The sequence below is a fragment of the Canis lupus genome, chromosome 5, assembly GCF_003254725.2.
Source record: "Canis lupus dingo isolate Sandy chromosome 5, ASM325472v2, whole genome shotgun sequence".
NCBI lineage: Eukaryota > Metazoa > Chordata > Mammalia > Carnivora > Canidae > Canis > Canis lupus.
Window position 1 is genome coordinate 41,490,219 of NC_064247.1, and position 27,016 is coordinate 41,517,234.

The 27,016-nt window shown below is 57.5% G+C and overlaps 1 protein-coding gene across 1 annotated transcript in view; it reads right to left on the minus strand.

Annotated features, from left to right (window-relative positions):
- The window catches only part of MYO15A (myosin XVA), a 49,677-nt gene that overhangs the window by 6,141 nt on the left and 16,520 nt on the right, over positions 1 to 27,016 (minus strand). Inside the window, 46 exon segments of the mRNA XM_049110272.1 lie at positions 147 to 280; positions 1,594 to 1,754; positions 3,427 to 3,523; positions 3,866 to 3,943; positions 4,189 to 4,283; positions 5,250 to 5,380; positions 6,752 to 6,834; positions 7,057 to 7,130; positions 7,371 to 7,443; positions 7,729 to 7,801; positions 8,374 to 8,489; positions 9,048 to 9,226; positions 9,694 to 9,768; positions 9,858 to 9,969; positions 10,380 to 10,521; positions 11,339 to 11,457; positions 11,543 to 11,661; positions 11,991 to 12,066; positions 12,518 to 12,577; positions 12,791 to 12,912; positions 14,257 to 14,329; positions 14,504 to 14,609; positions 14,920 to 15,052; positions 15,161 to 15,341; positions 15,498 to 15,575; positions 15,652 to 15,719; positions 15,918 to 16,044; positions 16,599 to 16,693; positions 16,806 to 16,966; positions 17,280 to 17,471; positions 17,692 to 17,764; positions 17,916 to 18,097; positions 19,701 to 19,936; positions 20,930 to 21,025; positions 21,475 to 21,605; positions 21,684 to 21,765; positions 21,862 to 21,915; positions 22,643 to 22,727; positions 23,168 to 23,343; positions 23,630 to 23,747; positions 24,041 to 24,165; positions 24,329 to 24,374; positions 24,490 to 24,638; positions 25,383 to 25,460; positions 26,140 to 26,265; positions 26,700 to 26,831. Of these exon segments, the coding sequence (XP_048966229.1) occupies positions 147 to 280; positions 1,594 to 1,754; positions 3,427 to 3,523; positions 3,866 to 3,943; positions 4,189 to 4,283; positions 5,250 to 5,380; positions 6,752 to 6,834; positions 7,057 to 7,130; positions 7,371 to 7,443; positions 7,729 to 7,801; positions 8,374 to 8,489; positions 9,048 to 9,226; positions 9,694 to 9,768; positions 9,858 to 9,969; positions 10,380 to 10,521; positions 11,339 to 11,457; positions 11,543 to 11,661; positions 11,991 to 12,066; positions 12,518 to 12,577; positions 12,791 to 12,912; positions 14,257 to 14,329; positions 14,504 to 14,609; positions 14,920 to 15,052; positions 15,161 to 15,341; positions 15,498 to 15,575; positions 15,652 to 15,719; positions 15,918 to 16,044; positions 16,599 to 16,693; positions 16,806 to 16,966; positions 17,280 to 17,471; positions 17,692 to 17,764; positions 17,916 to 18,097; positions 19,701 to 19,936; positions 20,930 to 21,025; positions 21,475 to 21,605; positions 21,684 to 21,765; positions 21,862 to 21,915; positions 22,643 to 22,727; positions 23,168 to 23,343; positions 23,630 to 23,747; positions 24,041 to 24,165; positions 24,329 to 24,374; positions 24,490 to 24,638; positions 25,383 to 25,460; positions 26,140 to 26,265; positions 26,700 to 26,831 (5,222 nt within the window).

Genomic DNA, 27,016 nt, shown 5'->3' on the forward strand with positions numbered 1-27,016 from the left:
TTTCGGCCCCGGGGCCAGGACTGCTCCTCCTTCCCAGCCAGCTTCACAGACCCTGGTGCAAGAGCAGAGTGCTGGGGCCTGGGATGGCCAGCTCTGGGAGGAGCCGGGGAATGGGGAAGGGGCGCTGATAGGTGGGAGGTGCTCACACACTGGGCAGGTAGGAGTGGTCCTTGGCCCGGTGCTGCAGCGAGGCCAGCTTGGACATTTGCTGTAGCTGTTGCTCGCTGGGCCGGCTGGCTGGCACGCTGCTGAAAAGGCCCTTCAGGTAGTCGGGCAGGACCTGTGGGGGAGAATTCTGATGAGGGGCTGCAGGCAGACCTGCACTCAGGCATTCATCAGAGGAAGATGTGAACACGTGTCATGTTAATAGTTCTAATCTCGCCTGCCTGCTGGACTTTGGAGACCAATGAGAGGCACGTGAGGATAAGCTGTGAGGGCTGTGGCCCTGAAGCCCATGTGGGAGTCCCCACAGTGGCCAAGGAAGAGTGTCATGGACATCTGCATTGTATCGTTCAGGAACGGCCGGGGGCTGGGGTTTCTGAAAGCTGAGTGTGCACAGAGTCACTACAGCAGACCTCTGGGAAGCACCTCTGAGACTCTGAGTCACTAGATCTGGGGCAAGACTTGAGGATTTGCATTTTCCCAAGTTCCCAAGAGCTGCTCCTGGCCTGTAGGCCACAGCTCGACTCGAACTGGACCAGACCTCACAGGGCTGGTGGTCAACAGCCACAGCGTGTGGCCGTAGAGGCTAGGTGGCAGCATTCTGTACCCAGAATTGCCAAGACTTTGGCACCAGATCAACAAAATGTTGTCCGATCACCCACGAATGTTAGCACAGGAGGGGAGAACCCAGATTTTGTAAGCTCCATGATCCTGACTTATCTGAGTCTCATGAAGGAATAACACAAAGATAAAAGTAACAATGCCAGCAAAAGCTGCTCAGGCTTTTGGGGCAGGTCAAGCACTCAGAGGAATCAGGAGTAAAGGGGAAGTCAGAGCAGCCTCATAGAAGGGGTGCTATTGGGGGCAGCCTTGCAATCAATTTAGATGAACACAGGTGCAGGAAAGACAGGGCAGGTGGGATGTGACCGTGTGTGTAAAGGCCCACAAATTAGGTGGTGAGGGTGGCATGGTCAGGCTGCTCTGAGGAGTTCACACAGGGGATATAGGCACTAGGACTAGACATGTCAATCGGAGGAGGGGGGCCCTGAGGGGCTCATTCCATTAAGTGTCTGACTCTTGATTTCAGCTCAGATCATGTTCTCTGGTTTGTGAGACTGAGTCTCCATGTCGGGCTCCATGTTCAGCGGAGCATCTGCCAAAGATTCTCTCTCCCTCTCCCTCTGTCCCTCCCCACTGCTTGCACATACACACACACACACACACACACACACTCTCTCTCTCTCTCTCTCTCTCTCTCTCCAAAAAAAGAAAAAAAAAAAGAAGGGAAGAAAGAAAGGAAGGGAGAGAGGGAGGAAGGAAGGTCAATGGGGCTGAAAACACGAAAGCATCAGATACCAAGGCTGTGACTCTGACTACACACAGGGGAGCCCGGAAGGTTCCAGAGCAGTGGGGTGGACCACATGTGCTGACCTGGTTGTAGTGCATGGTCACGTACAGCTCATTGTCAAACTTGAGAGGCTGATCCCAGAGCACACGCCGGAACCAGAGCATGTAGCCCCCATCCACCTGCTCCATCTCCGAGGCCACGTCCAGGATGTAGGCACAGCGGCTAAGTGGGCACACATGCTGGCCTGTGGAGAGTGGGGGTGGCTGCAGAGCATATGTGCAGACCCCGGGCAAGGCCCTTCCCTGCTTCAGGACATGGAGTCCTCCCTAAGGGAGAGCATGTGTATGGAACAGGGTGCCCTGTGTTTTTGGTCTCTCTTGATGAGCAGAGATGAGAATAATTCCAAGCAAAGCTAGAGTGTACCTAGGTCTCAGGAAGTGCCCTGGGTTATGCTCAGGGGGAGCCCAGCTCCTTTCCAGAGGTGGCTTGGGACATGGAGAAGCCCTCTAATCATGAGACCAGGTGGGTACCTTTCTACAGAACTCCTTCAGGAGAGACCCCTTGCTGGCCTCCTGGAATGGGTGGAGTGTGGAGAGGATTGGGGCTGGCAAGGAGCAAGGTCTGAGTCTGTGAGGAAGGTTTAAGTTTTTCCTTCTTGCTTTAACATTTCTGCTCCCCATCATACACCTTCAGTAACATTTTACCAAAGAGAGGGTGTGGCATCGATGATGAAAGTCCAGACTCTAGAGGCCAGACTGCCTGGGTTCAAATCCTAACTGTGTGACCTTGGGTAAATCCCTTAACCTCGGTGACATGCTGAAAAAGGACCCCTTCCCCAGAGAGGTCCATGTCCTACTCCCCAGAACCTGTGAATATGTTTGCCTTCATGGCAAAAGGACTTAGCAGATGTACTTAAATTAAGGATTTTGAGAAGGGGAGGTTATCCAGGATTAACCAAGTGGACCTGATGTCATCTCAAGGGTCCTCAGAAGGAGAGTAGGAGGGCGAGAGAAAGAGGAAGTTTTGAAGATTCTACACTCTTGGCTATAAAGATGGAGGAAGGGGCCACAACCCAAGGAGTGTGGGCAGTGTCCACAAGCTGGAGAAGGCAAGAAATTGGATTCTCCCCTAGAGCCTCCAGAAGGAGCCAGCCTTGCTGACATTTCAGGACTCGTGACCTTCAGAACTGTCAGATAATACATTTGTGCTGTTTTAAGCCACTAAATACATGGTAATTTGTTACAGCAGCCGTAAGACACTAAGTCAGCCTCCCCGGGCCTGTTTCGCCATCTGTCAACGGGGGTAGCCAGAGTTTCTACCTCATAGGGTTGTTGCAGGACTTAGAGGAGTTTCTACAATTAAAGTTCTCTGACCTGTGCCTGGGCCACCATATCTGGTCTGTAAATGTCAGTTATTAACACCATTTTGTTACCACCTTCCCCCGTCTTAGCTGGGCCCAGGGCAGGCAGGGCTGAGGACGCACAGTTTAGAACCCAGGCAGCAGGGACAAGAGCTGGGTGCAGGTGGCCGGAGCTGACCAACAGGTGACAGGGGGCAAGAGCATAGGTCTAGAGTGGGCAGCAGACAGAAGGGACCTTGGGCAGATAAGAAGGGGCTGGGGGAACTGCGGGAGAGGCTCTTCCTGCCACTGTCACAGCCTCAGAGACAGAAAGTAACGCCTGCACAGCAGGCTCCAGAAGTCAGGCTAGACTCTAGGAAACTTCCTAGGATGTAAGGAGCAGGTCCTGCCCTCTAGGAACTTCCAGTCTGGTAGGCAAGACCAACATCTGGAGCCGGGGGTGCCTGGCCCCCAGAAAAGTTCTTATGCATGGCATCCAGGGGCCTCCTGGAGGAAGTGGCATCTGACCTGGGCCCTCCAGACTGGGCCCTCATGCTCAGTCCTCCTAGCCACTCACCTTGGTTGGTGACAACGAAGATGACATACTCGCTGAAGGCCTCGGGGCGTGTCAGAGCCATCTCAGCACAGATTTCTTCCACCACATCCAGGGCCACCTGGGGGGAAGAAAGGGTATGGCTGGGCCAGCTGAGTGGACCTGTCCTCCCAGTCCACCCAGGCCCTCCACAGGGACACGAAGGACCCTGTGAGGCCTGAGAATTGGTCTTGTGCACAGGAGTACAGCTTTTAGAGCCTGAGAGACTCAGGGTTGAAACTCTGCCTCAGCAGTATGACCTTCACCTCTCTGAGGCTTGGTCTGCTTCCCTGAGAAATAAATCTTGCCCTGTGCAGCTTTGGAAGACACTGACAGGGGCTCAGCACCCTTCAGGGCCCACCCCAGAGACTGGGGTGTCCCTACCCCTCCGGCATCTACCTGTCAGAAACTTTCCCTCACTTACAGTGCATGTTTTGATTTTGAGATGGCGTTCAAGGCCTCCAGGGAGAAGAAAGAGCTGTCTCTTGGAACTGCGGCCCGCCTGGCACAAAGGGGAAGAGAGGAGAGAGGCTGGGTCCTGGGATCTGGGCCAGGATCTGGGCCCCCCTGCCCCCCCCCCCCGCTATGGAAGTCCCCAAGTCAAGGGGCTCTAGACAGTCATGCGCAGGAACACTCATGCACCTGGACCTGCCAGGCCCGACTGTCCACTTCTGAGTGCTCAGTACACACAGGGTCTCTGGGCAGGGCTCGTGTTTCATGCTCATCCTGACCCCACCCCACACTCACCAACATGGCCCGAAGCTCCATGCTGCTGGGATGCTCCACGCGGCCTCCAAAACGCAGGGTTTTCTGCAGATTCTGCTCACAGGCCTTGGCAATCCCTGCAGAGACAGGGAGTCAAGGCCTTGCCCAGGGTAGGCAGTGGGAGAAAGAGGCTCTTGTGGCCACCAGCCACGAGCCCACTGGGTTCTCTCTATAACCTATGGGGCTTCTGTTCTCCAATGTCGGAGCTGAGGAGACAGTTCCTAGGGGGGGGCGGGATTTGCCCAAGGTTGAGAGCTGCAGTGTGAGAGCTGCATTTGAACCCATGTCCCATGGGGCTAAGGCTTTTGTCTAGCCCATGGTCCCTTTGGCTACCTGTGAACCCTGGGAACAGCCGTCACTTCCAGCTGTTGCCTGAGGGTGTATCCCCCATAGGCTGTGTGGCTGCGGTGATGCGGCTGTGCCCTGCCAGCTGGGACCCCCTTGCCAACCCCCGCCCTTACCCAGAGCAGTGCAGAACCCGCCACCGCCTGTTTCTCTGGGTTAAAGAGTGCTCTCGCTCTGCTCCGGGGAGGAGGTGGAGGCAAGACCTATAGGGCACATTCTGCTGCCTCCACAGATCTGGGAGTCCTTCCTCAGGGGAGCCTATCCTCAGGGATCTATTCATCTCAGAGTCTGGGAGTGTTAATTGAATCAAAGCGGAGGATTCTGGGACAGGCAGAGTGAGGTCCCCTGTCTCCTGCCTGACTGCCATGATGACCACACAGCCCTAACCCTTTTCTTAGGGCGACCCCAGGGGTTGCTATGGCAACAAGGGTCAGGATGAGGCTGGGGACAGGCTCCTTTCCTCCAAATTCCCAGGGGGAAGGCTGAGACCCTGCCACCAGCTGGATCTGACCCCTGCCCAGACCCACTCCAGACCCTTGTTGGTTGGTAATGGCCAGAGACACGGGGCCTCACCCAGCTCTCCTGGCCCTTCTGCCTCCTTCATCCTCCCAACATGCCACACAGTCCCACGTCCAGCACCCCCTAGAAATCCCTTTCTTGTGCTCACCACCCAGAGTCAGCACTCACTGGCCCCTCACCTTGGAAAGGCAGGCCTGGGGTCCGGCTCACATCCTGGAGAAAGCGAACAAAGTGTGGCTGGAGGACCTCAGAGCAGCTGTGGTAGGCAGTCACGATGTACAGCAGCCTCCAGCCTCGCTGGCAGCTGTCCCTATTGGGGAACACACACGGGGCCACGTCATAGGTGGCCACAGCCCTAGAGTCTCCTGAGCCTGGGCTGGACATCTCTGGCTCTCAGGCAGCTCCTCTTTTCTGGGGTGCTCCTCCCTGGCTAGTGAGAGGAGGGCAGGTGGACGCCAAAGCCATGCAGAGGGTACACTGTGCTTGGGAATCCAGGATGGGAGACAAGGAAAGCAGGAGATGAGGCCCCTGATGTGACATGCCGGACTGCACAGAAAACCAAGTATTCCCTGGGTATAATCTCTCTGGGGAGGCTCCTGAGTGAAGGTCCTTGAAGGGGGACTGGAGGAACCCTCTGGGGCTGTGTGCATGTAGTGGCAGAGAAGGCCTGGGGGTGGGAAGGGGCAGGAGGACATGCCGAATGCTTCTATTATTCCTGGAGGCATGGAGAGTCAGTGGGGGAGGTAGACTAGATGGGGATGGGTGGGAGATCTGGTGAACAAGAGCATCCCACACTGGGCACTTGCTGGGTGCTGGTCCTGTGCAGGACATTCATCTTCACACTGCCCTGGATGTGAGGGTTTCATTTGTGGGGTCCACTGGGGTCTGGGGACAGCACTTGGGCTTCCTTTAAGCATCCACTCCCACCCTGGGTCACTGTGAGTTGGTGACTGGCATGGAAGCCAGGTCTGCCAACTAGAACACTGTAGCCCCTGGCCACAATGATTGGTTTAGGGATGGTTAGTTGATCCACATCTGGCTAGTTAGATCAGCCTTCCTTTGAATATGGTGATTGGTTAAGGGACAGAAATTTGACCCAGTTCTGGCCAAAGCTCTTGCAGTGGGCCCAGGGATAGGCACAGGACCAAGTCAAATCAGTAGGGCTGGATTTGCGAATTTTAGCTATAATTGGATCAATCTTGCTTTCCCTAAGATTACTGAGCTGAAAAATGTCTCTCCAGAGCTGTTTCTTGCTAATGCACGGAAGATATTACTTAAGAACACTATCAACACAGAGAAAACCAGGGCTAGATTACAGAGAAAGCCTGCTTCCCAATGATACCTGGATCCAGCCATGCCTGAACCCATATTTGGTGGTTTCAGTCACCTGAATCCTCTTTTGCTTAAACCAGCTTGAATTGGGCTTTTGTCACTTGCAACCAAGAATCTGGACTTGCAGATTATCATTGCCATTTTACAGGTCTGGGACCTGTAAAAGAAACTGAATCTTGGACAAACAATTCCAAACACATGTACTCTGTCTACTGAGTGAGGAAGAGGATGGTGGGAGACAATCAGGAGGGAAGACCTCGGTACAGGGGGAAAGACTGAACAGACCCCTCTTGGAGCAATGACACGATGTGGGGAGTAGGGTACAGGGGTTACGGCCCAGCGCACTCACTGCTTGGTGCTGGTGTTGTCTGTGATCTGCTTCACAACTTGGCAGTAACACTCGTCCCGCATGACTTCGTGGTCCTCACACAGCTGAAGGAGGCCATGCCGGAGCCCGTGCCACACACCAGGCACATGAAAACAGGGTGTGCACTTGGAGAAAGGCCTGGTGTCCCTTCCTCAGCCCCCTCCCCACTGCAGGGTGCATTCCTCTTTGGGGTCCCCACCCCAATGTCCTGCAACTTTGCTTGACAGATGGGGAAACTGAGCTACACAGCAGGCAAGGGAGCATCCACCAAAATCTGCTGGACTAACCTTCAGGAGGGTGTAAAGCACATCCAGTTCACTCTGGCCTTTCAGTGGAGCGTCACCCATGAATCTCATCACAGCTGTAGGAAAGACTTGTCCCACCCGGGGCCACCAGGCACCCAGCTGCCCACTCACCCCGGGGCACGCCAAGGTTGGGGCCATCCCTGGGAGGGTACGACCCTGGGGCAGCTGGAGGTTCCTCTTCCGTAAATGTGGCCCCAGGCCTGAACTGAGGGGGAGACCCTTAGGACCAGAGGGCTGGGAAGAGCAGGGTCCCACGGCTGGATCCCACCTGGCCCAGGCCCGCCCCACCCCCACACCTAAGAACATGTCGGTGGCCATCTTGTTGAGGCTGCTGTCACTGAGCTCGATGAGAGACTCTTGCAGTGGGGTCTGCGAGGGGAGGAAGGGCTCGTGTCATGACCGTGGAGGGACAAGCCAGAAAGGAGGGCCATGCGGTGCCTCCTGTGTTATGACAGGAGAGGTCACATCATAAAAAAGCCGCCAGGCGTGTTAGGCACTGGGGGGAGATGCTGCCCTAGGAGGAACTAGGTCCTTGGGGTGCTGAGAGCTGGGAGGGGTCCTACTGAGGACAAGGCTGTTTGTCCCACCAAAGACCTAGAAGGGGCTCTTGCATCACCATTTTACAGATGAGGAACCAGACTTGGGGCTGGACACCTTGGTGAAGCAGAGTATGTCTTCCAAGGTCCTGGACTCCCGACCTTCCTTGGATTTTAGCCTGAGGCCATCCCTGCAACAGGAGATAGGTGCTACTCATAAGTCTTGCCTCTGAGCCTCTGGCTATATCCCCTTTCCACCCAGAATGTTCTTTTTTTTTTTTTTTAATCTTTTTTTTTTTAAATTTTTTATTTATTTATGATAGTCACACAGAGAGAGAGAGAGAGAGAGGCAGAGAGACATAGGCAGAGGGAGAAGCAGGCTCCATGCACCGGGAGCCTGACGTGGGACTCGATCCCGGGTCTCCAGGATCGTGCCCTGGGCCAAAGGCAGGCGCTAAACCGCTGCGCCACCCAGGGATCCCTTTTTTTTTTTTTTTTTAATTTTTATTTACTTATGATAGTCACAGAGAGAGAGAGAGGCAGAGACACAGGCAGAGGGAGAAGCATCACCCAGAATGTTCTTGACCCAATGTCTGTCAACCAGGCAGGAAGGCTCCCAGAAGCTGAGGCTGCAGGCAGACCTCACATCTGAGTGGTTTCTCCTCCCCCCCATCAGAAGTGCGGCAGCCTCACTTGGATGGCTGCCAGAAGCCCCAGAAGGGCCTTCTTCAGCGTGGGCATGAGGGCTGGGACCACCACTCACTGGGGTCTCCTCTGAGGGTCTCGGAAATACTTCTGGGCAAACTCAAGCATCGAGTACGGTGGGAGAGTCAGGCCATCGTCTGCATGGTCAGGGGAGCCAGCCCTGACCAGGGGACCCTGCAGGAGGGCCAGAGTTAAGAGGTCCCGTCCTGCCACTCCTGCCACACCTGCTCATGCTCAAAGCTACCATACCCAACCCCAGCCTGACTCTGTCCAAATCCTCTCAGGCTGCCCCTAACCCCCACCCACCTAGACTCACCCCCACTCGGTAGTCCTGACACCTTGCACCAAGTCACTCCTACCACAGCCCAGCTGACCCCACCTCCTGCCGCCTCTGGCCATGCCCCCTCCATCTCCCCAAAGCTTGGTCCTGGCTGACCTAGCCCCTTACTCCACCCTTCCCTGGCTCCATTCCACACACCTGCTCCTGCCCCATATGCTTGGGTCCCCCCCACCTCATCACAACCCTGCTGACCCCCACCATCCCGAACCCATCTGGCCACACCTCCAATCATTTCTGCTCCTGCCATGGGTCACACATCTGGCTGGCCCTATCAGGTTCTGCCTATCCTGGGATTGGCCATACCCTCGGCTGACCTTGCTCCCAACTGCCTCCACCATCAAGCTGACCACCCCGTTGTCTCAGCCCCGCGGGCCCGGCTCTGATGGTCTCACCTCCCTCCTGCGGCCCACCTCCCATGCAGCAGCTGTGGAGCCCACAGCAGCGGCCACAGCAGCAGCCCGGCCCCGGCCTGGCTCAACCGGCAACTGTAGGAAATCAGGGGCAGCCGCAGGCTGCACGAGGTCAGAAGGGAAGCGGCCCACACGCCCGTGGATGGTCCCGAACCTCCAGCCTAGGGGGCAGGTAAAGGGTCTGAGACAAGCAAAAGGGTCACGTCTCAGGACTAAGGGGCCCCTCTAGGGATACTGGAGCACCCTCCTGCCCCTGCCCCAGTGTTCTGTGCAGGAGGCCATGGAGACTCTGCAGCTGAGAACACAGGGTAAGGAAAGGCATTCCGTCAGTGGGAGGTGGACCAGAAAACACGTGCTTGTGGATGCTCCGGCAGAGAGACAGAGAGACCCGGGCCACATACACAGAAACAGTAACTAACACTGACAGAGAGCCCTCAGCCAGATATGCAGACAGAGGGCTGGATGAGGGGGCCGCCAGGAGGAACTGGCTGGGGCCGCAGCAGGCGGCCAGGCCAGGCCCCCCTGGGGCACCGAGAAACCCCCATAGAGCATCTGCAATGTGAGTGCATGAAGCCAGGATGAGCTGTTTAGGGTTTCCAGGTTGGACTGGGGGATCCAGGGTATCCACCAAAGTCGGGGCCTCTACGCCGCAGCTCCTCCAGGTACACGACCTTCTTGCGGACAACACAGCCGGCGCTATAGCCTGCGGGTCGAGCTCATGTCAGCACCTGCCAGGGAGGCCCCCTTGCCGAGCCTCTGCCGCCCATACCCATGGTGTCCCATGGCCCTGACCCATTCGAGGTGGCTCCAGGGGCTGCAGGTGGATGATGTCACCCTTGTGGAAGGCAAGCAGTGCTGGGTCTTCAGGTAGGAAGTTCCTCACTGCGACCACGTAGTCCGAGTCCTGGGTCAGCCAGGGGCAGGGTGAGTGGCTGCAGTCCCATCCCCCTCCTCCCAGAGGACTGGGGCCACTCCCCCGCTCCTCTTTTCCACAGGTATTCCACCCTGACTCATGGGAAACGGGACATTCCCTAGGTGAGAGAGGGAAGAATGTTATGGGAGTCGAAGGGATGGCCTTGTAAAGGGCTGGAGACTGGAATCCGATGAACACATATGGGGCTTACCCATCCACTCCCTCACCAAAGCTTCCTTGCTGAGGCCTGAGGGCTGCCCAGTCCACGTGTGCACATGCACACACACGCACACACCCATACTTCTCAGGGAGGCGTGGCTGGTGTGTAAATGACACAGGGGAACCCTGTTTTCCATCCCTGGTCCCTTGAGGAGGGACCTCCCCTGTAGAAGGACCCTGACCTTCTTCAGTTCCAGGATGAAGTCGTCGACCAGGGTCTTGACCTGATGAGCTCGGGCTGAGAAGAGGATGACCTTCTCGCTGGCCAAGTTGAACTCCAACATGTTCTGGGAGGGAATGGTCACAAACAGGATGTCCGCAAAGCTGGAGAATGGGAAAGTGGCATGAAGGCAGGGCTCCTTGGCCAGAGGGCGCCTTCCTCCCTACCTGGCCTGCTCCTCTGCTCCTGCCCTGGACCATTCCCAAAGCCCAGCCCCACCTGAGCGCCCTGCTGCCTGCCACAGGGACCTGGGAGCCTGCCCAGCCTCCGCTCCCCATCCTGCCTGTGGCCCTGGCCCATTTCCTATCACCCGTGAACCGACACTCCAGCCCTCACTACCCTTGGCCTTGCTCTACTTTTTTTTCCTTTGTCTCTTAATGCAACCTCCCAGATCTTGCCCGCACAAATCTATCTCCTTCACCCACTGACCAAATTCTCTGCCTCTTTCAAAACAAGGAGCTTTCCCGCAACCAAGGAATGAGGTTCTATTCTTGTTCTTGTGTGACAGAGGACAAAAGGGGCTGCTGGCAGGGGAGGGGTCCAAGGACTCAGGGAGGTCTTATGCCAGGACACGCTTTCCATTCCTGGCTGTACAACAAAACTCAGCTGTTCACAACACAGACACCCCCACTGTGCAGTGAGCTCTGGAAGGGCAAGGCTGGGGTGTAGTCTAAGAGGCAGGCCAGGGTAGAGGGCTCATAGCTCATCTGCTTCCTGGCTATGTGACCTGAGACAAGCAACTTCTCTCGCTGAGCCTCAGTTTCCCCATCTGTAAAACAGACTTGCTTAAAGGGCTCAGCAGAGAGCCTGGCACATCACAGGCACTCAGCAATCAGCTGGGGAGAGTCGGTGAGGAGATGCTACTGCCCAGCATGCCCACGCCCAGCTAACCCCATTCTCACCTGCCCGCCCGCTGCTCACCTGTATGTGCGCAGGACCTGCAGCTGCCCGCCAGCCTCCCGGCTGCCCTTGCCCATCCTTACGAGCTTGATGCCCATGTGGGACACAGCCAGGATCTGCACGCCAGTGCCCACACTGCCCTGGGGTGGAGATAAGGGACACTTGAGAGTCTTCTAGCCTCTTCCCTGAAGTCCCTGGGTGAGCGGGGGCCGGCAGGGCACTCGCACCAGTGGCAGGGAAGAGGCGGGAGAAGTAGAGCTCCCAGCTGTCACGTGCAGTGCTGACCACGGCCCGCTTCACGCTCTCCGGTGCCAGGGGCCGCTGTGTGTCCAGCTGGTTCTGGGCTGAGGGATGCAGGTCGGGTCAGAACCCTCTCTCCCCTCTGCTGCCAGCCCACATTGCAGGGAGGAAGGCTGACACCCAGCAGGAAGATACTGGAACAGGGTGATCTCCATGTCTACACTGGGAAACCACAACTAGGGCCACACAGTGTATTAGGCAAAACTGAACTCAGACTGGCAGCCTGGCCCTGGAAGAGGCCAGAAGTAGAGCAAGGAGGGCTATATGAGAGGTGAATGGGGCTGGGTTTGTCAGCCCCAATCTCCTTCTAAGAAGGCCTGGCCCGGTTCTAGCTGGCTGCCCCATCCGCGTCCCTTCCCATCCCCTGTGGTACCAAACAGGGCCTTCATCTTCAGCCTCTCGTCCTTGGAGATGCGCAGGCAGGCCTCGGAGAGCGTGTCGTGGAGGATCTGTGGAAATGAGCCACGATGCAGGTGGCTTGTGAGACTCCCCCATCTGGGAACCCAGGCTGGATTGTTCCAGTGTGAGTGGAGACGTGAGACTCCTATTTACATAGCAGTGGGGTCATCTGTGTGAATCAGATCTCATTTACAAAGGCCCCTCTCCTTTATCTTCTCTTCCACAACCCATGCCGCCCTTCCTGGACCGTAGCTTCCTCCTCTACATACTGGGGCTGGGATTTGACTTCTGAGTCCCATCTAGCTCAGACAAACTGAGTGTCTGGTTAAATCAAATTGTGGGCTTGTCCGTAAGGGTGGGAAGTTCAGAACAGCTCCCCATCCTCACTATGGTCAAGGACCCTAAATCCAAGAGTATAGAAACAAGATTTGCAGAAGGCTAGTCTATGCACCCATTGTCCAGATGAGCACACTGAGGCAGAAAGGAAAGAGTAGACCTCACCTGCCGGAACAAGAGGTCTAACTGCACAGGGTGGCTGTAGGTGTCCTTGGGGTAAAATACCTGTGGGATTGGGGCTCCAGTGAGGCCCTTTGGGCAGTCCTCTCACTTTGCTTCCTACCCCGCAGATAAAGTGGGCTCCGTACCACCTGGGCCCCTGGCTTCTGACTCCACTGTCTAGCTTAGACCAGGGTCTAGCGGCCCCACCCTAGCCCCACCCCCCTCCCTGCCCACACTCCCATGCACCCCTCCTTTGGCTTCAGCCTGGCCAGGTACCTCTTTGCGCAAGAAGATCCGCCAGGGGGCGTCCTGGTAGCCATAGAAGTTGGCGTTCACCAGGCGGTGCAGCTGTGTCTGCAGAGGTTCCTCAGGGGGCTCCAGAGACCGCGAAGGCGGCACTGGGGAGCACAGTGAGTGAAAGAGGCAGGGCCAATGAGGAAGGGGATTGGGGGCGACCTCTTGTCAGGGAAGGGGCTGGGGCTGGGGCTAAGTGGTCTCCCACAACCCTGGCTGCAGACACACCAATCACAGGGACACACAAGCACAATCATACAATGGCTCAATCTTTCACTTAATGCATATATAGATCATATATAGATAGTGTATGCAGCAGGTCTGTGTTAGAGCCTGGGGGTGGGTGCTGAGCAGTATAGACAAGGCGTCTGCCCTTGTGTTGACAGTCTCATGATAGGTGTGGGTAGAACAGACAATTAAATAACAAAGATCTCAGTTCTAGGAGCTGGGATGGAAAGAAAACTGGGCTACTTAGGAAAGTCTAGGGGCTGGTCTATGAGAGTCCTTCCATCTCTGCAACCCAGCTCACTTCTCTGAGATGATACTGAGCCAAGACCTGAATGATGAGGAGGGCCAGACATGCAAAGATCTCTTAGGGAAGAGCATTCTAGGTACAGCAAGTACCTAGCAAGGCCCTGAAGTAGGAGTGGGCTTGCTGTGTTCCAGGAAGAGAGTGTGCCAAGAGGAGAATGGGGTGGGGGGAGGATGAGGTTGGGAAGGTGGGCAGATCATGCGGGGTTTCAGAGACCATAGTGAGAAGTCTAGAGTTCATCCTAGGAGTCATGGGAGAGTTTGTGGCAGGGACATGATGTGAACTGATTTATATCTTCTAAGATACACTGTGGTTACCATGAGGCAGAGGACACAGAGATTATGGTTCCAATTGTGAGGCCAGGAGGGTTGTTTTTTTTTTTTTAATATTTTATTTATTTATTCATGAGAGACACAGAGAGAGGCAGAGACACAGGCAGAGGGAGAAGCAGGCTCCCTGAGGGGAGCCTGATGTGGGACTTGATCCCAAAACCCTGGGATTGTGCCCTGAGCCAAAGGCAGATACTCAACCACTGAGCCATCCAGTGCCCCCTGAGGGCTGAGTTTATAATCCCGGTCGGACACTTTTGAGCTGTGTGATCTTGAGCAAGTCACTTAACCTCTCTGTGTTGGTTTTCCCATCTGTAACACCTAGACAAACATGGTACTTCCTTGAAGGATTTTAGTGAGGATGTAGCAAGGCCAGAGTGGGTGTGGCCTGAAGTCACTGTTAGTTAAGTGCTGATATACTTACACAAATGTCCACACAGTATGTCCACGTGGCTCAGGGACACAGACACACACATGCCACTGACACATAGACCAGGACTCACCTGCACTCACACAGACTTACTCACATGCTTGGACAACAGCCCTCTGCCCCTCCCTTCCTCCCTTCCTCCCTCCTAGCCCCTCACCTGGAGTGGGTCCCGTGGATGGCCTTGGGGTGCTGGTCACTGGTTTCACCAAGGCCACAGCCTCTCTGGGCACCTGTCCGCCAAAAAAAGAGAGTGCTCAGAGGGTCATGGGGGGGTCCCCAGGGAGGGGACAGGGTCTGGGGCAGCAGCAGGGTCATAGCTGACAGGGGCAGCTGGTTTCTGAGGCTCTCCAACACCCCACTTTGTCTTTTGTCCTGTCTGGGCCCAGCCCAAAGCCGCCCCTCACCTGGCTGCCAGATGCTGCTGCTGGGTGGCTCATCTGCCCTTTGAGGATCATCAAGGCCTCCTCGTGAGGGTCTGGCCGCTTCACAAACCCCTTTCCACCATCCTTCCTGGTGGATTGCATAGGAATTTCTTCTTCCCAGCCACAGAGTTCTAGAATAGGGAACTTTTTCCTCCACCCCCATCTCTATCATCATACATGAAAACCCAGAGAGGATTATAGACTGGTCTGAGGTCACACAGCACAACCTAGAGCATGGTCTGGGCCTTTCTTTCTCCACCCCAAAGGCTCATCTGGATCTTCTGCATAAAAAAACTCACTCCCTGAAGGTTGCTGGGCAGGGAGCACCCAGCTGGTGGCCACTCAGGTATGGTGAGGAGGCCACTGGCCCAGAGGGCTGGGGTGGGGGCAGAGCTGACCTGAGGGCCTCGGGCCGGCCTCCCCGGGGTGGCTGCTGGTACTGCCTCACGATGTTCTTGATCTGCTGTGTGGGCTGAGGGAAGTGCTCTGAGTTGAGCGTTGAATACCGGACTAGATCCGGGCAGGGCGAAGCTGTGGGTGAGGGATGGGGGTAGGGAACAGAGTAAGGCCACAGTTGGTGTGAGGAGGGGACAGCTACATGCCCAATCCCGCCCACCCCCACTGGGATAGGACACTCACTGGTTTCTGGACAAACCCGGTCCTGAGCTAGAATGGGGGCAGCCACAGGCTTGGTGGGGAGTCTTGGGGCCTTGGCCAGAGGGGCTGGGGCCAAAGGCTTTGGAGCAGAGCGCAGGAGCACAGGCTTGGCTGGGGGTCCAGTGCCCACAAACTTGGGCTGTGCCTCTGGCGCTAGGGGTTTCTGCAGAGAATGAAGAGTAGAGTATGCTTCCTGGGACACACTGGCCTATTCTCGGGGACCCTGTGTTTGCCCAGGATGGGCTTGAGGCTACTACCCCAGAGAGGCACGGTGAGACCCTGGAGTAGCACAGCACTCAGCTGGGTAGGCCAGGCTCACCTCTGGAGGCAAGGGCCTTGGGGTGGGACCCAGCGGATGCTGCTGGAGTGCCATGGCCTGTAGGGTCATCTCCCGGGCCTGGGGAGAGGTGGTGGTGGGGGTGACCAGGCAGGCCTGCGCTCAGGGCACCTCCCACAGCCCAGCTAGCACTCACCAGTAGGACAGCCTGTTTGTGGATGAAGGCTTGCTGCAGAGCCAGTGTGGAGGCATCCAGGCCTGGGACTGCGGGGAGCCATGTCAGAAGGCATGGATCCCAAGGGGCAGGACATGGGGGGAAGTGGGGATTTCCTAGCTAACCCCCACCCTGCGGCTGTCTCAGCCCCAACGGGCCAGTGGCTGCCTCCATTCTGCCCCTGAGAACCAGGAGGAGGGCCCCCTCCCCTCGCCCACCCTGGAACCACTCTAGGGGCAGGCACTGACTTGGCTTTGGCTTTGGCTTTGGCTCTGGAGGCCTCCTGGGGGGGTCTTCAGTGCTGCTACTGCCGCTTCCACCAGGCTGGCCTCCCCCTTTCATGCGGTAGGCAATGGCTGTTGGCTTCTCCAGGTCCTGGGGGCAGCAGGTGGCTCAAGTATCTGCCTCACTGTCATACTCCCGAGGTTCCAAGGCAACGGGCATCTGACACCAGCCACCTCCTCTGTCCCCGGGGCCCCACATCAGCCTAGTGTCTGCTTTATGCCCAGCTTCTGCTCATGCAGCATCCCAGTCAATACCCCACCAGCCCTGCAAATCCACCCAATCCACCCCCTCTCACAGATGAGTAAACAGGTTCAAAGAGGAGCTGTGCCCTGCTCAGGGCTGCACATCATGCCATGGAGGGACTCCTGGGACTTTCCAGAATGAGCAAGGGTACCTGATGGGGCTGGCTCCCACCCCAGGTGGAGGAGGGGCCCTAGACCTTTAGCCGTGGGTGGTTCTGGGATCAGCCAGGAGCATCTCTAGCCATGAGCGCACCCTCAACCTTTGCCTGGCCCCCAGCAGAGACCCAGGCCCATGCTACCCCCTGGCCCTGGCTGCAAGAGGCTCCTGCATCTCCTGTGGGTGTGTGACTAGATATGTACATGCGGTCCCAGTTTTCTGCCAATACCCCGCCCCGTCCCTACCGCGTCCCCGTAGGACAGCACGGGGTCGAAGAGGCTGTCCAGGTAGCAGTCCAGTCCCCTGTGGGGCACAGAGGGTTCTCCCAGGCTGTCTGAGTCTGGGGGGTGAGGGGGAGGCAGATACAAAACCAAGTTGTTTTCTCCTGCTGATCACCCCACATGGCCCCCAGGATCCCTCCCGACCAGAGAGAGTGGCCCCTCCTGGTTGGCCTCAGTGGGTGGCTGTCCCTCTCTGGGCCCTGTTCTCCCTGTTTGTACCATCCTCGTTGTGGCTCCAGTACCCGTCGGAGTCAGCCACTCTGGGCACGCATCCCTGGGTCTGGGGCCTGGTGGGTGTGTCCTCATCTGAGTCCCAGCTGTTCCCAAACAACCTGTAGGGAAGGGGAACATGGAGCAGCTGACCGCCTGAGAGATGATGGCCCTCCCAGAATGACCCCACCATCATCACCACGATCTCCTCTGGGCTCTGAAAATGGGTGGCTCTTTCCCTTTAAAGGTAGGACCCCGGGGTGCCTGGCTGGCCCACTTCAGCGGAGCGTCTGACTCTTGATCTTGGGGTTGTGAGTTTGAGTCCCACACCAGGTGCAGAGGTCACTTAAAGCTTAGGTTTGGAACTCAGCTCTGAACCAGCAGCTGGGAGGAAAGGGGAGACCAAGTGCCTGAAGGACCCACGTAGCCACCTACACTCTTGGGCTTCCCCTGCCGGCCATGGGCCCTTCTGCACCCACGATGAAGTAAGACTTCTGTCTCGGGAAGTTCCTGAGCAGCTCTAGGTCTGACACCAGGTCCAGCACGTAGTCGTGGCCTGCCAGCTCGGCCCACTGGACCCCATTCTTCATGGCCACTGTCCAGCCCCGCCAGCCATCTGCCAGCCCCCTGGTGACAGCACATGGAGGGACAGAAGTGAGGGATGGAACCAACAGGTATTGCCTGGAGAAACCCTGGAATATGAGCTAGCCCCCAAGCATGACCAGAGTGGACCCTGTGTATGTATGTGTTGGGGGGTCTGGTCTCCCACGTCTCCCCCTCCCCTCCCCCTCCCTCCTTCCCAGGTACCCGAGGGCATGCTGGGACGGGGATTATTCCAGGAGCCAACCTGTGCCTCAGAATGTCTCCAGCCACCTCTTCCCCCGTGCTCCAGGAGTGTACTGGGCAGGAGAACTGGTCACCTGGGACAGCGGCGGGTGCTGGGCTCAGTCCTGCTACTCCCCCGCCCGCACACGCTCTTAGGCTTCCCCACTCTTGTCCCATCCCTGTGCCCTTCTGTGAGGCAGAGAGGGAGGAGGGAAGGCAGTGCATGGTGGGAAGAGGACAGCTCACCATTGAAGCAGCCCACATCCAGTGCCATGCTGGCCTTCTCCTGGGTTGCTATCCACTCAAGCTGGGTCGGGGGGAAGGTGCGGGCAGCCCCAGAGCCCTGCTGTTGGGCCCGGCCCATGGCCTGCATGAGGCGGTGTTGACACACAGCCTGGAAGCCATTCTGCCCATAATCAGACACAAACCTGATGGATAGGAGTTGAAACCGGGATGAAGAGTGATCTGTGGAGAGCCCGCGAGAGAGGAGGATTCTAAGTCTAGTCTGAGCCCAGAGCTCTATGGTGAAGCTGAGAAGGCCCGAGCAAAGAGGCCAGCTCGGAAGGGTCCCAGGCTATAGTCCAGAGCTCTGGGATGATACTGGAGGGGTCCTGGGAGAGCCCAGAGGTTCGGGACTAAACTCAAAGGGCCTCAGGTTAGCCCCATAGTTCTGAGGCTAGACTAAAAAAATCTCAGACTATCCCAGAGTCCTAGGACTAAGCTGAAAGGGTCCCAGGCTAGCCAAAGGTATCTTAAGCCAACAAAGGTCCAAGGACATGCCAAAGAGGTCCCAGGAAGGTCCACCAAAGCTTGTTGGAGCAAAATGTCATTGACAAGGTAGGGGTTGCAGCAAGATGTGGGCAAGAATTCAGACTCTGGAAGACTCGGCTTTCAATGCCTTCACCAAGCCTCCCAGGGGATCGATCACCTGGCCCCTCCGAGCCTGCCTCCAATTTCTCATCTACACAAGTGATGCCGTGAGGGTTCAGCTTGGCCCAGGGCCAACAAAACTGATCCCCTCCAAGGGCAGGTACTCCACATGCCCGGCTCCCTGGCTCCCTTCCTGCTTCTGGAGCAACAATGGAGCAGCCCCTCGGTGGCGGTCACAAGAGGGAACCCAGAGCTGTGCCCACTGCAAGCCCAGAAAGGAAGGCAGTGGCCCTAACCTGTTGCCACAGATTCACAAGACTGACCCACTGAGCTGCCTACCTACTGCGCATGGCCCAGGTGAAGCTCTACATGCTCTGAGGCTCACAGCCACCCTGTAAGGTGGTCTTATTACCAACCCTAATTTACGGATGAGGAAAGAGACTCAGAGAAGGGCAGTGAGTTGCCCCAGGTCACACAGCAGGTGAGTATCAGAGCTGGGATTTGCACACAGGGCTTGCCTGAGCTCAAAGCATCCTTCTCACCCAGCGGGGGGATTTTTTTTTTTAAGATTTTATTTATTTATTCATAGACACATAGAGAGAGGCAGAGACCCAGGCAGAGGGAGAGGGAGAAGCAGGCTCCACGCCGGAAGCCCAACGTGGGACTCGATCCCAGGTCTCCAGGATCACACCTCAGGCTGCAGGCGGCACCAAACCGCTGCGCCACCAGGGCTGCCCCCAGCAGGGGGATGTTATCACTGTCATCTTCAGTATCATCAAGATGCTGGCATTCTGAAGGTTGAGCTGGGGTTTGAACCCAGACTGTCTTGCATTCAGAGTCTATACTCCTAACCACCTGGCTCTACTGCCATGACATGAGAGATGAGCACCTTTTCCCCAAATTCCCTATGCCCTGGTCTTGCCATCCTCTGAGCTTTGCAAGTCCTTTATCCAGTTTATGTGAGCCCTACCCTCCATAGTGAACACCTGCCCTTGTTTCTTGTTCTGAGACTGGTGGAGACAGAGAACGGACCCAAACAGGCCCTCATGCCTGAGCTTCCAAGCATAGAGACCTCACTCCTGGCCTGACCTCTGACATCCCCCCCAGGGCCTCAGGCCAGCATCACTGTTCTCAGCCCTGGCCCTGCCGGGTTCCACTCACTTGAGCAGGTACTTGCTGAGGCGTGAGGAAGGTGCGAAGCCGCTGAGGCATGTAGCCAGTAAGAGCCAGCCCCGCTCGGCGTTGTGGGAGCTGGGGTTACGCCACACCTGGTTGGCCAGCTGTGCCAAGATCTCATCCCGGAGCTCGGGCACCGCCAGCCCCTTCTGCACAATGTAGTTCCCAAAGACGTTTTCCTGGGCACCATACAGGTGAGGGTCGCCCATGAAACGCAGGATCTAGACCACAAACAGACTCTCCTGGGCCTCTTGGAAGGTTGTTTGGGCCAGGGCCCCATCCCCAACATGCACCCCTCTCTCGACCTTCCCATGAGTCCCAGGAAAGCCCATGTAACAGCACCCCCCCACCATGTTACACTGTAATTGCCATGTCCTGTGCCAAATGACCAGGAAGTTCATGCTAACTATGAGAAAACTCAAGATCCAAAGCATACTGACTTTTCTCTCCTGGTCAAGAACCTTCCACTAGCGCTCCCCTAGCCCCTCCCTTCGTCTCTGGCCTCCATCCCTCACCTCCTTCTCCATCCAGGCCCCAAGAAAGCACTTTTTTAACATTCATATCTGACCACTCCCTCCCATGGAAGCACCCTCCTTGGCTCCCTGGGGCCCTTAGAATGAAATCCAAGGCAGACAAGGCCTTGGGACCCCCTCCTGCCCCTTCCCTTTTGACTTCCATTAATTGATTTGTTTTGACTACATCAACTTTTTCTTCTCTTGGTGGCTTCTCCATCTGTCCTGGCTGGCAGATTCTAACTCCTTCCAAACTAGCTCAAATGCTCCACCCCACCCCCATCCCCTGCCAACAGGAAGCCCTCTTTGATTCTGTCCAGAGGTGGTTTAGGAACCTAGTTAGACTTCCCAGCCTCCATGCCTAACCTCTGTCCATGGAGTAGTCAGGTCTGCTCTGCCTCCCCTCCTCAGACTAGGAAGCCCTCGAGGAGGGGACCTGGATCTATTCATGGTGTCCCTGGGAAGCTCCATGGAGACTCTGGGGCAGCCTCTTTGTCAGGAAGACGGCTGGGAGAAGAAAGCCTCTCAATCCTCAAACCCTAGTCCAGAGAGGAGCCCTGATTCCATGCCCTTCCTCGCCCAGAAGTCTTTCCTCCAAAGAAGAAGGCTGGGCTTAATGGTCTGGGTTAGTGGAGGACCCAGGAGGGCAGGTCAAGAGGCTTCATGGCTATAACTTCAAAGGTGGCATGGGCGGACCCTTACCAACTTGAAGACGCTCACAGCTTCTGCATGGCACTCTACTGGCAGCCGTGTGAGGGGTGTCCTCAGGGGCAGTGTCAGCATCCCGAAGGCAGGTTCCTGCGGGCACAGGGCAGGGGCGTGAGGACAGAGCTGGGACTCCTGGGTACACTCCCTCCACTTCTCTGAGCCAGGTAGGGACATGAGAGCCAGTGAGGTAAGGGCTCCTTTCCCCAGAGTGTGGATGGGGACACTGAAGCCTGAAGAGAGGCAGACACTGGCCCTCAGTTCGCTGGTGGTGGAGGCCACCTGAGCCCCCTGGAGAGTCCCTCTTCCTGGAGACCCCGAAATGAAAGCAGGGATGAGGTACTTGGCAAATGGCCACTTCCTAAGTCCCTGGGCCCCTCCATGTCTGTCTGGCCCTCCTCTGGAGCCCCTGGACTCCTCATGACCCGGCAAGTCAAGGGCTCTGGGTATGAGCCCATGCCACAGGGCATGGCCAGGACCCTGCCCCAGGCTGACAACAGGGCCTGCTGACCAGGGCTGCTTGGGCTCATGCCAGCCTTTACCTTAAAGTGGCATCGGACAAACTTGGCCATGGGGTAGTTATTGATATCGAGGGGCAGCGTGACACGGGGCTCGGCCTGGAGCCGGGGAGTCCGCACAGAGGCCACCCGGGGTCCCCGGGCTGCAATGAGGCCTGTGGAGAGAGGGGGGCGTGAGGTGCCAGACTCTGTGCCTGCCCACCCCTTCCCCACACTGCGCCGCACTGACGTACCCGCCACCGCTTGCAGGAGTCCCGCCAACTCAGCGGGCACCTCCAGGTGCCCCACGGCCACCACCTCCCGCTTGCTCAGTTCCTGCGGGGACCATGCAGCGTGAGGGGCAGCCCTGCCACAACTCCCACCTGGCGGCCTCCCCTCTGGTCCCTGCTGCCACCCAGAGCCCACACCCACCTCCAGCTCCCGGAGCCGGGCCTCCTCCACCCGCAGCCTCCGCTCTGCCCTCAGCTGCAGGAGAGCAGATGGTCAAGGCGGGGGCAGGAGAACGGTGGGCAGAGGCGACAGCAGGCCCCAGCCGGGCCCCGGGGGCAGCCCAAGCCAACCCACGGGAGGTGGCTGGCAAGAGAAGCAAAGGGGGCAACTGGCCCCCCTACAGGCAGCAAAGAGGGCGCAAAGCTCTGGCCAGAGAAACAGAGAGGCACGGGAGAAAGAGCGAGAAAGAGAGGCAAGAGGCGGAGGAAGTAATACTTCAGGACAGGAAAAGACCCCCAGGAGGATTTCTGCAGTCGCCCAGAGACACGGGGTGGACTCCCCTCCTGTCATGCCACAGAGCCTTCAGTGGAGGCCAGGTGGGTCTTCAAGGCTCTGTGGACTACACTTGTCTTTCTGGGGGTGGGTTTATACAACGGGCCAACACTGGCATTAAGAGTAAAACCATATCCGGCGCTGCTCAGGCTGACAGATTCCATCACACCCAACTCCTGAAGGCCTCACTGTGAACCCAGCACAGGCTAAATCCTCCCCGTGCAGCATGTCCCTGAACCCCCACCCCCAAACCCCAGGGCTAGGCAGACAAAGTGAGGGTGGGGAAGGCCAAGTCCTGGCTGGTGAGTGGCAGAGCGGGGATTCGAACCCAAGACTGTCTGAGGCCAACAGTCTCCTCCTGGGGGCTAAGGGCCTCCTCCCTCTCCCTGCTGCCTGGCTCCCCAGAGCAGGGGGAGCAACAGGTCCGCACCTTGAGGTAATGCCGGTGGTTTATATACGTGTGCACCAGGGACCGGAACTTCACCAGACTCCTCCTCATCTGCTGATACCGCTGCCTAGGGGTGGGGAGTAAAGAAGTGTCCTGGGGGCTGGGGAGGGCAGGGCGTAGGATCGCAGAGTGACCAAGGTGCAGAGATGCCCACGCCAGCCGGGCTTGCGTATCACTGTCCATGACTCACTATACGAGCCCCATGGAGCTCAGAGAGGGGCAGTGACTCAGCCAAGGTCACACAGCAAATTAAGTGGCAGGTTCTGGAGGAAACTGCCTGGAGTGTGTACATCCCATCAGGTTGTAGTCCCAGGGCTCCCAGACCCGGTATGCAGGCTGGGGCCAGGGGGCAGGTGGGCAGGACATCCAAAAGCAGAGTCCGGACACCCTTCCTGCAGAGAGGCCCCGACACTCAGCTCACACACCTCTGGGACAGGGAGCTTATACCCCAGTTCAGGCAAGTCCTCTTCAGAGGCACCAGCAAGTCCTGCCCTGCGTGGGTTGTACCTGGCCAGGTAGCCCCGGGCCCGGCTCTGCAGCAGGATGATCTTGTGGCGCAGGGAGCGGAACCGCCGCCGGATGAGGAAGCCGCGCAGGCAGCGCTGCAGCGTGAGGGCTGCCAGGTGCAGGACACGCTCCCGCATGCTCTCCAGCAGCTGGTGCAGGTGCTCCTTGAGGAACAGCTGAGGAGGGGAGGCGGGCCTTGAGGCATGGAGGGGCTGGCCTCCTGGGGCCGGGGATGGGCTGAGCGTGGGGAGGCTGAAGGAGCAGTGATGGGGAGCCAGGCAGGGGGAAGCCCCCGAGCATAGGTCTGGAGTCGGGATGCGCCTTCCGCTGACCGCTGACCAAGTCCACCACGCTGGCTCGGGGCCACTGCTCTCTGGCTGGGCCATTTCTCATTCCACAGGCTCCAGTTCTAAAGCTCCTGAACTCGGGGCTTCCCGGGGTCATACGTGAGGCGGGACTCACCTTGCTGACACCAACGCGGTACATATTTGGCATGACCGTGCACAGGCGGCTCAGCACCGACACACACATGTCCCCACTGGCCGGCAGGTTGTGTTTGAGGGCCACAAGACAGCGGTACCTGTGGTTTCGGTTGAATAAGACAGTTTACTGCCATCTGCTGGAAATTGTGCATAATAACTTAAAATTACTCCTTTGGAATCCGCCCCCTCCGCGCAAACACACACAATAAAACTAGGAAAAATAGCGGAATGAGAAGTACATCGCTATGTGACAGCTAGCGTAACGATCTCGCACAGCACACAACCAAGCAACTGTGCATGGCAGGCTCTGTCCTGCCTGGGTTCTGTATTCCTGGGGCCATGGGGGAGCTGGGTATGGAGCTGTGGAGCTCAGGAACCCTGACTGACATACCTGTCGATGAACACCTGGAAGGGCAGGCGCACTGGAAAGCCCTCCTTGCGGATTCGCACAGTCTCGAGCACCCCTGAATAGCGTAATTGTGCCATTACCACATCTGGCTCAAAGAGGCCTGGCTCCTGTAAGGAAGGCCCAGAAAAGGAGTTTGCATATGGGCCCAACCACAAATAGTCCCCACAGTGGGCTGGGCAGATGGAAGTCCAGAGAGGTACAGCCACTTGCAAGGTCACACAGCATGAGAAGGAGGATCTGGCTCTCCCAGGGGCCTCAGCCATTACATACCTTCTTGTGGTTGGGCTTCAGGCAGCGTACGAACAAGGGGTTACACCTGCACAGGGGCGGAAGGAAGGCACTGTGAGGCCCCAGGGCAGGAGGTGCTGACCCCTGAGGGTCACAGAGTGGGTCAGAGGGGAGACTGGGTGCCCCCCCACCTACATGCTCACCTCTCCATCTTTTCCACCAGATCCAGGAGCGACTGTTGGAACTTAGCGGCCACCGTGTGTGCCTTGTAGAGCCGAGTGACAGAGCTGCTCTTGCCCAGGCGCTGAGGGGTGGCCTGTGGGGCGTGGCTGGAGAAGAGGTGTGCCACCACCTGAGCAGGGGCGGGCAGCAGGCCAGGGCCATAGTCAAGGCACGAGAGACAGGAAGATGAGCGGGGGGAGAGACAGAAACAAGGAAACAGGTTGGTGGGGTGGGGGGCGGGGACAACAAAAAGAGTTAAAAACAAAAAGAGTCCAATCTCCAAACCAGAGGGATCAGAAAACTAACCCACTAGACCCCGGCCCTCTCTGCAAGGCTGCTGTCCTCCTGGATCACATGCCTCTCAAGTTGGTGCTCAGCACCTTCCACGAGACCTGTCCCATGGTCGGGCTGGCTTTTTTTCTTCAATCTGACTGTGCACTTGGCCCTGAGGTGGCCTGTGACACACATCGTTGTGAACTCTGACCACGACCTCAGGAGGAGGGTGCCCATTGGACAGAGAAGAAGGTGGAGGCCCAGAGGATAGGGTGGGTGGCTAAGAACAACAGGGCCATTTGGGAGAACCGCTCAGTGGGGGGATAGGGTGGGCACGGCTAGGTGGCCAGGGCCAGGATGGGCTGGGGTGATCCAGAGGGGCCGGCCAGGGGCAGGGGGCCGGACCAGGAATGGGAGAAAGCCCAGAGCAAGGCCAACTCTGGATTGGGATCAGGATCACAGCCTGGCTGCAGCCAGGGGGAGCCAGAGGCAGGACCAGATATCTGGGGCACTTCCCCATTTCCTGAACTGAGAGAGGGCCTGATAGCAAGCTGGGCGCTCTGGGGTGGGGACGGAGTGGCAGGAGGCCCGGCTGGCTCACCCGTGTCCGGCTCCGCACAAAGAGATCCAGCACATCCTGGCGCACCTGGTCATGGTTCTTGTCGAGGAACTTGTGCACCTGCAGGGGGGAACGGTGGGGCGGCTTGGGTAGGACCCCACACAGCCTGGGGGCACAGCCTATGCCAACATGCTTCAGCCTGCCTGCTCCCAGCCTCCTCCTTCCTCCCTACAGCAGGTCAGGGGCTCCCAGGCCCTGGGGACCCTGGCCCTGCCCCCCTGGGCCTCTACCTCCCTAACTGGACCTTTCCTTCTGCCATAGTCCCCTCCCCTTCCACCCCCACTACCCTCCCAATCCTCCGGGGAGGGGGGCACTAGCTCTAGCTTCACATGACTGTCTGGATCTTGGCCCCATCCTCAGTGAAAGATGCTATTTTGTGTCCTACAGATGAGGAAAACAAGGCCCAGGTGGGCACAGAAGCTTCGAATCCTGGCCTGAGACACCTCCTGGGCAGGAATGTGTCTGAGATAACTGAGTGACCCCATCACTACTAATAACAGCTACTCTTTAACATCCACCCCAGCCCTAGGCTTCCACACTCACATGAGATGGGCACTACCATGATCCCCATTTTGAGGACAAGATGGGCTCAGAGAGGTAAAGCAATTTGCCCAAGGTCACACAGCTGAGGATCAGCAGGCCCAGGACTAGAAGAGGTGGGAGTGTCTGCAGTCCCCGCTGTGCTTCTGTCTCCAACTGCGGTGGCCCCGGAGGCTGGGTGGGCTGTCCTGGGTCTCACCTGGTAGGTGACTTTGCCTGCATAGTGCTTGATGGTGAACTCAGGCAGCGGCATCTTGGGTTTGGAGTAGAGCGGATTGGCGCCGTGGTGGTAATGGCACTTCTGCAGAAACGTGTGATCTGTGGCCTAGAGGCAGGCAGGGGTCAGAGGGTGGGCAGGGAACCCCGGCACCCTGCCCCTGGGCTTGTGGCAAATCCTGCAGCCCTGTTTCCTGATAAGCACAGGGGAGGAGCAAGTCACAGCTGCCTCTGACTGCCCACTGCCCTAGGTGGGGAAGCTTAAGTGGACGTCCCTACTTGTGTCTTCCAATCAGAGTTTGAGGTCCAACCTCAAGGTCACCTCCTCCAGGAAGCCTGTGACTTCCCAAGCTGGTACCCCACTCTGGCAGCCCATTGCCCTCTAACCAGCCTCAGTCACCCTGGGTTGCGAACAGCAGGTTGGGTATTCTGAGCTCCTCCCAGGCCAGAGCAGAGAAGAAGGCGGGACCCGGGCCTGATGAGGACATGAGGCTCAGAGATGTTGAGCGAGTAGACCAGGCTCACCCAGTGCCAATGGCTCACCTGGGGAAAGCAGCACTGGTCATCAAGGATGCGCAGAATGCCATAGGGCTTCAGAGAGATGAGGTTGATACATGGCTGATTGTCAGCAAAGGTGATCTCCCGCCAGTCTATCTGTTCCCGAATGTACTCCTCCTGTGGGTGTCAGGGGCTCAGCCTCCTGGCCCTGCCCAGGCCCCATCCACCCTACCTCCCAGGCTGGATCCACATGAAGGGGCCTGGCCGGGGCACCTCTGCTTGCATAGGAAGCTCATTCCGTGGAGGGGCAACATGAACCATCTCTGAGCCTATTCCACCCTCCGCCTGGGACAGCCCAGCAG